Source organism: Crocuta crocuta, unplaced genomic scaffold (assembly GCF_008692635.1).
Source record: "Crocuta crocuta isolate KB4526 unplaced genomic scaffold, BGI_CrCroc_1.0 scaffold50, whole genome shotgun sequence".
NCBI lineage: Eukaryota > Metazoa > Chordata > Mammalia > Carnivora > Hyaenidae > Crocuta > Crocuta crocuta.
The window spans coordinates 3,479,928-3,489,519 of NW_027527428.1; the positions used below are offsets into that span (position 1 = coordinate 3,479,928).

The following is a 9,592-nucleotide window of genomic DNA, read 5'->3' on the forward strand; positions in this document are numbered from 1 at the left end:
TCCCTTGTTTTTTTTTTTTTTTTTTTTTTTTTTTTAGTAATCTCTATTCCCAATGTGGGGCTCGAACTCACAATCCCAAGATCTAAGAATGGCATGCTTTATGGACTAAGCCAGTCAGGGGCCTCCCTCACTTCCCAATGATGATAATCTTAAATGTCATCTGCGACTTGTTCCAAATCTGTTGACCAGCATCTGTGAAGCCACAAAAATGCACAGCTCTTGGTAGGGGACTCTGGCCAGGTGAGGTTGGCACCACCCAGGGTTAGTGAGTACTTCCCGGACCCTGGGAGACCTTAAAACCCTTGCAAAGCAATTCCCTACTATTCACAAAGCACCTACAAGATCCCAAGAAGCATGAAAGATTTACAACATCTCAGGACCTCACCTTGGCAGAGCTTTCCAGGAGGCACAATACTTCCCCTCTGAGGTCAGACGCAGCCTCACTGGTACTTCCTGGCCCACCTGCAATCCCAGCGCTGGAACTACTCAGTGAGGCCCCAAACCATCTAACAGAAACACCAGTTCAATGTCCTAGACTCATTCCCTGCTGCTGTATCACAAATTATCACGGACACCGACACTGAAAACAATGCTAGTTTAGAGTTTCTTATCTCACTGTTTCCGTGGGTCATGAGTCTGGACAGGTTTTATCTGTGTTCTCTGTTAAGGTCTCAGCCTGCAATCTAGGCCAGGCTGTGGCCTTATCTGAGGTTCGGCGCTGTTGCCAGAATTCAGCTCCCCGTGCCTGGCTGTGGCTCTTAGCTCTGAGAGGCCGCTCTCAATCCCAGCCACATGCTCCCCAACACAGGTGCTGGACTCTGGTTTTATTTACTTGACAAGGGTTCGTCTGATTAGGTCAAGGCCACCCAATCCCTCCTTAGATTGACTCAAAGTCAATTGATTAGCAGCCTAATTACGGGAGAGATATCATATCATATCCACAGGTTCTGCCCACACCGGAAGTGATGATACAAGGTGTGCACAGCAGAGGGTGGGAGTCTTGGCAACCATCTTAGGGTTCTGCCTGTCACCTAGACAGGCCTCCTGGACTTAAATGAATCACTGTAAACAACAACAGCCAAAAGAGAAGGAAGGAAACTAATTTTGAAGACAAGTCTTAAAGGACACTCAATGCATTAATGTATTGCTGGTGTTGGAAAACCATTCCAGACCCAATTGCTAAGGACTTTGTGTCCAGGTTACTGCCCGACGTTCAGAAATAAGAATATCAGGAAAGCTCAGCTACACCTATGAGAATAGCCAATCATTCATGAACTGTCCCCAAGAGGAAGAAGGGGACTGTATTAACACGTTCCTGATGGCTGCCATTACAAATTGCCCCACAACTTAGTGGCTTCCAAGAACACACATTTCTTATCGTACAGTTCGAAAGGGCAGAATTCCAAAGCTAGTTTCACTGGGCTGAGGTCAAGGTGACTGGCAGGGCTGCTGACTGGCAGGTTCTCGGCACAATCTGCTTCCATGTCTTCTCCAGCTTCTTAAGACTTGCTGGCATTGCTTGGCTTGTGCCTGCATGGCTCCAACCTCTGCTTCTATGGCCACATCTCCTTCCCCTCCTCGGTAGTGGGATCTTCTGCCTCCCTCTCATCAGGACCTCTGTGATCACACCCCTGGGCCCACCCAGATGATCCAGAATAAGCTCCCATCTCAAGATCCTTAACTACTTCACGTCCGCCAGGTCCCTTTTGCCATGGAAGTCAACGTTATTCAGCTTTTCATGGTGCCTAAAACCAAAGTTACAGTTTGCAATCCTGGGAAAATGGGTACAACAGTTATGATGGGGGGAGGGAATGGGGTTTTAGAGAAGTAGGTCATTTTTGTTACTGGCATCCGATGAGACCCATGTCTTATCTTAGGATCACGGGAATTGAAAATAACAGGTGCCAGGGCTGACCTCCTAATACGAACCATGCTTCAGACTCAGCTCCTGGATTTCTAAACAACAAATTATAACTACACACCTTCCTTCCAGCTGGGAAAACTTGGAAGACAGCCATCTGTTGCTCTGTGCCTTACACCCGGCACCAAGTTCAAGGGTTTTGGAGGCGGAGATGCCAGGCCCTTTCTGTTAAGACAACTTATCAACTCTCTCACCTTCCGAGATTGTCAATACCGTAGGACCTTCCTACCAAAGTGTATCTCGTGCCGGCTCTCCTTACTTCAGCAAGCCTATGGTGGTGTCATTTATGACGGACCATCAATTTACGTACTGGTAGCAAAAGGAAAATGCTGCCAATTAATTACAAAATACCATCAACTCAAAAGATACAACCTGATTTCAGAGACGCTAAAATGTGAAGTGGAAAAATGTGAGGGGAAACGTGCATCTTGGAATCAATGGGTCTATTTTGAGTCAAAATACATTTCTTTTGAGCCCCTCCTTCCCTGTTAACCTGTTAGGTTGTGATCCAAACAGCGAGGATGTCCGATGAACTCCTCTCTACACAGGGTGGATCTAGTGCTACTTCCTAGACTGGGGCTTTCGGTCCTTTCTGCCTTAAGAGAGATCCATGCCCCCAAACCATGGAACCTGCCGACTATTTCCATGGCCCCCAGACGTTATGACATTTTAATTTCTGTTTCCTTGGGGATGTGCCATTTTGCCCAGGAAGTTGAAAGCAGGGTCAGTCTTATGAAGCCCTTCCTCACTTGCTCCACTCTTCTTTGCAAAGGTCCTGAAGCAGAAGATAATCTAAATGCTGATCACAACTTCACAGGTGGTCACCTGCCCTCAATGAAGTCCTAAAAATAAGTTCTCATTTTTGCTTTCTACTCTATTTAGAGGCCACAAAGCTTTGAAGAGAAAATGTCCATCACCTCGGACTTGGTATTTCTGCAACAGAACGTCCGTGCTCAAGGTCCATGGGCCTGGTGAAATGGTCGCTGAAAGATTCTTCCCTTGTTCAATGCCTGTCACAGAGGGATCTAGCTGGAAATTCAGATCCATCACCATGACGACAGGAAAGTGAGGAAGCTTCTTCCGCCCTTACGCAAGTTTCGATTCACGGACTCGGGTCGGCTCTTCTTGGTTCTGACCATTAGAAGAAGTGCAGGAGGAGGAGGAGGAAAGAAAGAGCAGCAGCAGACGCAACATCATCATTCTTGGGTATATGTGAGAAATACGCCCACCGACCCAATCAAAGGAGGGAGGCGGAGTCTCCGAGGACAGTGACGTGAGGCGTTAATCAACAAAGGTTTAACCAATGTTTTGCAAGAGCGGGTATCTGATGGACAGGCACACTGGGGGCAGTTACAGCAGACAATTTATCTCCTAGCGCACAAGTCCCTCCCCTGATTCCTCACTGGCTGAGTACTACAGAGGTTACAGCCTTACCCGGAAGTCGCCTATGCCCATGTAAGGCAAAAAAAGTACTGGAACAAAAGTACATTCTTTAAGGAGACACAGAGATTTCAGTTCTTTGGCACATGCTCATTGCAAAGCCCATGAAAATAAGCCCTCCAATCAGAGAGGGGGAGAACCAGGAAGTGAAGTATCTTAAAGGTTTGGGACTCCATTGTGGGGAGGGGAGTTCATACATGTTCCAATAGATTGTAAACCCTATTGTTAATTAGACAGCACGGCTTTTATCTGGTATTTCTGAAAACGAATCATCTCCTTTCTCGCAGTATACATAGTTGTAAAGAGCACCCTTTGCCCCTCAGAATACGCCTTTGGCGAGCACTGGGCTGCGTCCTCAAGTACATTCAACTCCTGAGAGGGGCACGTTCCTTCTCAGGTCTGAGCCCCCACACTGTCGCGGCTACGTGTATGCTGGCAGCCCTCTTCCTCCAGATCAAAACATGACTCCTTTCTCACGTCCGGCGTTCCCGATACGGTATTGACTCCTCCGTGCTGATCACATCTGTACTCACCATCCTAGCGGGAGTCCTGATCCCCTACTTAGGATGTGGGCAGATGGGGCGCCTGGGTGGCTCCGTCGGTTGAGCGTCCGACTTCGGCTCAGGTCATGATCTCACGGTTTGTGTGTTCAAGCCCCGCGTGGGGCTCTGTGCTGAATGCTTGCTCAGAGCCTGGAGCTTGTTTCAGTTTGTGTCTCCCTCTCTCTCTGCCCCTCCTCTGACTGCTCTCTCTCTCTCTAAATAAACTTTAAAAAACCCCCAAAAACGCTGAGTATTGAAATCCTAATTTCCCACCAACAGTGCAAGAAAGATTGGCCTCCAGCGTGTCTGTTGTGTTTCCTCAGCCTGAGACGTGACACTCTCCACTGCATTCATTTTGGTCTGTGCGGTAGGTGGACTCATCATGACCAGAACGTGTTCTCTTGCTTCTCAAAACTGTTTTCACATTTATAATTTATGCTTGTTTGCTCCTGGGGTTGTTCAGGATTATGAGCAGCTGTCAAAACACAGACACCTTCTTACCTCTGGAGAAGCGAAAATGTCTACAGGAGCTTATGTTGTGCTTATTTACAGTCTGGCACATGCCTCCTGCTGGCACCTTGAAAAAAATACGTGGTTCACTTAAAACGGGATACTGGTATGTGTAAAAAAGCTTTGGCCTTAAAAAAAAAAAACAACAGCAGCAGCGAAAGCAGAGGCAACCTTTTTCTAGGCCATTCCTTTTGTTTGCAGGGTCTTCTTCCAACTCCTTCTGAGGCTGCTTTCCTCTGAAGATGTGCCCCCGTTCAGAAAGCACCCACGTTATAGTTGACGTGCCCCAGATGGCCACGTGGTGGCGCCAAAAGGTGCACTCTCTCCCTAGTTTGTGTGGGTGCTGGAGGCAGGGAGAGGGTGGTCCTTTCTGAGTAATTCAGAGGCACGAAGCCAGCAGAAGGGGAATGTCCAGATCTAAAGGGCAACCCATCCTCGTCCTTGAGGGCCATTTGCGAACATCCATTTTATTCAGGCGGAGACAGGGTGGGGACCTAAAAACGATCGACCCCGTGCACTGCCTTAGGACGGACAGGCCTATGCATGCATCCGTGTGTCAAAGTCATCAGCACGGGGCCCCTAGAGATGTATTTCCAGGGTGGTCATCTTTGTCCACTAAGAGCGAAGGGACTCGGGCATCTCAAGAACAGACTGTGAAAATGGGGCGCCTGGGTGGCTTAGTCGGTTAAGCGTCCGACTTTCGCATAGGTCATGATCTCACGGTTCATGGGTTCGAGCCCCGCGTCGGGCTCTGTGCTGACTGCCAGTTCAAGCCTGGAGCCTGTTTCAGTCTGTGACTCCCTCTCTCTCTGACCCAACCCTGCTCACGCTGTCTATCCCTCTCTCCTAGAAATAAATAAAACATTAAAAAAATTAAAAAAAAAAAAAAGAACAGACTGTGAAGGAACTCTGAAAAGCCACGAAAGCAAATCAAAACGAGACTCGCGCACCATTTTCCATCCAGTTGGGGAAAAAATGGGTACTGGAAGACAGGGCTGGTGGGGACCCAAGAATCAAGTTCTCTCCCACATTGTTGGTGGGGGTTCAAGTTGGAACCATATCCGCGGAAGACTGTTGGGCAAACATTAGCCAAATCACAAACCCACGTTCTGTTGCTAGGAATTTACCCTGCGAGCCTGTTTACATGTGTGAAGGTCACGTTGGAACATGGTTTGCTACAAGATCGGGGGAAAAAAAGACCCACTTAAAACACCCATGATAGGAAACACGAAATTATAAACATTGACGTAATGGAATATTGTGCAGTAGTGAAAAGGGAGCGGGTCAGGGGAGCCCCACCCGAGACCACTGCCCATTTGCTCACCCCTTGTGAGGCCCTCCAGCCATCAGTAATGGCTTGCTCCAGCTCCTGCCAGGTGACCATGGTGACTTCTTCTCCAGCAGGCATCAGACTCAGCTTCCGGCCCACTATATCCTGACAGGAATCGACAACAAGAAGACAGAGAGACAGACAGACAGACAGACAGACACACACACACACACAAAACCCTAGTTTAGTCCCTGAAAGCTTTAGGAACAGAAGAGAATCCATAGCCCCTGCCCCGAGGAGAAGACAAAAGAAGTGTCACTGTCCTTCATGTGACCAGTGATCTTGGGCAGCCAGTTTCCTTCCTGCCCCTGGTGGGGACGCCCAGGCAGGGATGGGGAGGATTTCCCCTCTGTCTAGGGGCAGTGCCCAGAGGGACACAGCTCTCTGGGGTGGGAGTCCAGACACCCTCCCCGACCGCCTTCTTGAGGGCCCTTTGTCACAGAGCTTGCCCATATTACCAGGAAATGGTCCCGTTCTCTGATTATCTTCTCCAGTTCATCCATCCTCTGGAAGACTTTCTGGAAGAAGAGCTCAGAGATGGAGGATCAAAAGAGCCCATCTTGTGCCCCCGCCCATCGCCCCACGCACACCCAGGGGAGAAGAAGAAAGGAGGTGTGCTGATCTGAGAGCAGTGGGCGGTAGAGAGGAGGGTGGGAAGTCAAGGCTCCTCGTTTCCTTTCCAGGCAACTACAGGAAGGGAAGTGAGGGTGGGGGGCGGGGGAGGCCTGGGGGACAGCGTGCCAAGAGCAAATGCTAACACAGGGATGGAGCCTTGGGTCCTGGGGTTCATTCCACCCTACCCAGCAAGGAAAGAAGCATCCCAGCACTGTGAACCAGGCTGGCTAAGCCTCTCAAGGACGAAAATGATCAGTGGTATTTCCAGGGTGTCTGAACGCCTGTGGGGTTTAAAGAGAAAAGCACCCCCAAAGAAGTAAGACAAATTGCTAAAACTTAAGTTGCTCCGTATGACTTCTGCAAACCTCCAGAATGTAGGCATCTCAAGGTAAAAACACGACTTTAGTCTAAAAAAAAAAAAAAAGAAAAGAAAACCCCCAAACACCGCATTTCAAAAAGAAAAGCTTCCCAGAGCAGAAGAGTCCCGCTGGGCGCTCAAGGCCTGGGACCGGGGTAGCAGGCGGTCAGTGGGCAGAAGTCCCCTGGAGGGTCCTGGCCCCCCACCGCCTGCTTTGAGCTGTTCTTTCTTCCCTTCAGGCTCTGGGGGGGCGGGGGCGGTTCTTCCTAATTGCCCCTCCCCCTCCTCGCAGCTCCAAGCCCCTGGGTGGCCCCCTGAGGGCCTGACATAGGAGCTTCCGGTTCCTACAGCGCCTCTGAAAGTTCTCCGAGAACTTCCTTCTCCGAGACAACGAAGTGCCAAGTGCAGGCGCGGCTGCTGGTGGGACCGCGGCGCGCTCTCCACCTCCGGCCCTTCTCTAGGACTGAGCTTGTTTAAAGGAAATTCGCTCAAAGAATATTTTGAGAAGTTGCCAAAGTGGCCACCNCCCCACGCCCGCGCCCCCCTGCTGGGGCGCCCGCCCCTCCAGCCTGGGGAGAGGCCTGGGCGCTCACCTTGGTGCCGCTGGGCGGCTCGCCGCCCTTCCCGAATTTCCTCGAGCCTCCTCGCGCCCTGTGCGGCACCAGCTGGGCGATCTCGTCGTCCAGCAGGTGCTGGGAGTCCGTGGGCCGCCAGTCGGCGGGGGCGGCGAGGTGCTGCATGTGGCTCACGACGCCCTGCACCTGGCCCGCGACGGCCTTGAGCTGCTTGCCCAGGTCCTTCACCTGGCCCTCCAGCGCCTGCGGCCTCGGCAGGCTGCCGCGCGCCTTCTCTTTNAGCTGCGGGGCGCTGAGCACGGCCCGCGGGGGCTCCGGGGCGCCGCGGCTCAGCGCGGGCAACGGCGCCTGGAAGTCGGTGCGCTCCGCCTGCAGGTCGAGCTTGCGGAGCATGGCCACGATGAGCGTGTGCAGGGCCGTGAAGTTGACGGCGCCCGCCTCCGGGGTGCCGATGGCCAGGTCGGCCAGCTCCCGGAGGGAGACCCTGGCGGCCGCCATCGCGGGCGGGACCCTGCGCCTTCTNACGGCCCCCTCACTGCCCGCAGCGCCCCTGGCGCTTCCCGGAGCCCCAGTCACCGTCTGCAGCCCGAGGAGAAGCCGGAGAGGAAGCGCTTTGCTCCCAGGGACCCGCGCCCGCCTCCCCGGCGGGGCAGGACCCCACCTGCCCTCCGCCGTGCTGTCTCCGCGCTCCTGTCTCCCAGCTATCCGCGCTTGAGCCCGGGGCCGCCCTCCCCTCGCTCAGGGTCGCGACCGGTGTGGACGTTTGGAACGGGAGGGACGGCCCCGTTCGCTGCCCGGTTGTGATCGCACCCCGCGCGCGCCGAGGGTTCTACTTAGGAACGCGCGCGCCGAGCACCTCTGCGGGACCTGGCCTTAAGCGAAGCCACCCCCAAGCTCGCCAGGAGGGCCCGCCCTAGCGGGGTCCGGGGAAGCCTTGGCCATATCCGGAGGCACCACCGTTGTCAGTGAATGCTCCTAAAGGGGCTGCGGGCATGTGCCGAGGCATTGCTATCGGGAGCACAGCATTTGGGGAGGGGGCGCCCTCCCTTAACCCCCCATTCATTCACTCGGCCGCCGCAAACAGAAAGATTTAAGGGACACCATGTGCGTCCTTGGATCGTTCCATTATTCAGGGCAGCGGCGGGTATGTCTAAGGGGTGCAGTCCTGACTGAGACCTTGGCCTCTTGGAGACGTTCCCTCCTCACTTTGCTTCATCAGAAAGGAGGGTAACTCAGGAAAGACCACTCACTACGCAGGCAGCTCCGCTCAGCCACCACCTGGCAGACCTTTCCCGCGCTACCCTGGCCTAGTTCATCATCTGGTCAAGCGCCAGCGTTTCAGCTCATTACAAGGCAGTAGACAGGACTAGAGGAATTTGGTTCTCAGCAACTGGGGCTCGTCTTCCCCACACCAGATTCTTCCAGGAAACAAAATTTCAATGTTTAGTATATTCAGGGAGGGAAAACCTGTGTAAAAATGCGTACTATTTTAACTAACTTTCAAGTTCAAAGTTTTAGGGGCGCCTGGGTGGTTCAGTGGGTTGAATGTCCAGCTTCGGCTCAGGTCATGATCTCAGTTTGTGGGTTTGCGCCCCACGTCGGGTTCTGTGCTGACGCCTCAGAGCCTGGAGCCAGTTTCGGATTCTGTGTCTCCCTCTCTCTCTCTCTGCCCCTCCCCCACTCATGCTCGCCCTCTGTCTAAAAAAAAAACCAGACAAAAAAACCCCCCCAAAACCCCTTATTCAAAGTTTTAGCCTCAGCAGTAAAGTTTAATTGAAACCCTTCATTCCCCCCCCACCCCCCAGCCAAGTGTTCCCTGGGAGTGAAGAGGATCATCAGTCTATAACCTACCGGAAGGTTAACACCCAAGCATTTTCCTCCATCGCCATAGTCCTAGCACCTGACACCCCGCAGGCCTTCACACGGTTGAAGACACTGTCAAAAGAACAAATTCTTGGGGCACACGGGGGGCTCAGTTGGTTAAGTATACGTGTCGGACTTCGGCTCAGGTCATGATCTCATGGTTCCACTCTCATGTGGGGCTCTGTGCTGACAGCTCAGAGCCTGGAGCCTGCTTCGGATTCTGTGTCTCCCTCTCCCCTTCCTCCACTCATGCTCTCTCAAAAAACAAAGCATTAAGGGGGCGCCTGGGTGGCTTAGTCGGGTAAGCCTCCGACTTTCGCTTAGGTCATGATCTCGCGGTTCGTGGGTTCAAGCCCCGCGTCGGGCTCTGTGCTGACTGCCAGCTCAGAGCCTGGAGCCTGTTTCAGAGTCTGTGTCTCCCTCTCTCTCTGACCCTCC

The 9,592-nt window shown here is 52.7% G+C and overlaps 1 protein-coding gene and 1 pseudogene across 1 annotated transcript in view; one reads left to right on the forward strand and one right to left on the reverse strand.

The window, feature by feature from the left end:
* Positions 1-4,637, forward strand: part of LOC144224907 (cytosolic 5'-nucleotidase 3A-like) — a 13,634-nt pseudogene extending 8,997 nt beyond the window's left edge.
* Positions 1-7,789, reverse strand: part of QRICH2 (glutamine rich 2) — a 32,935-nt gene extending 25,146 nt beyond the window's left edge. The window contains exons 1-4 of the mRNA XM_077756222.1: positions 7,310-7,789; positions 6,544-6,585; positions 6,202-6,261; positions 5,738-5,848 (exon numbers count right to left, since the gene is read on the reverse strand). Coding sequence (XP_077612348.1) covers positions 5,738-5,848; positions 6,202-6,261; positions 6,544-6,585; positions 7,310-7,789 — 693 coding nt within the window. The remainder of the gene's footprint in view (positions 1-5,737; positions 5,849-6,201; positions 6,262-6,543; positions 6,586-7,309) is intronic.
* Between the last annotated feature and the right edge of the window lie 1,803 nt (positions 7,790-9,592).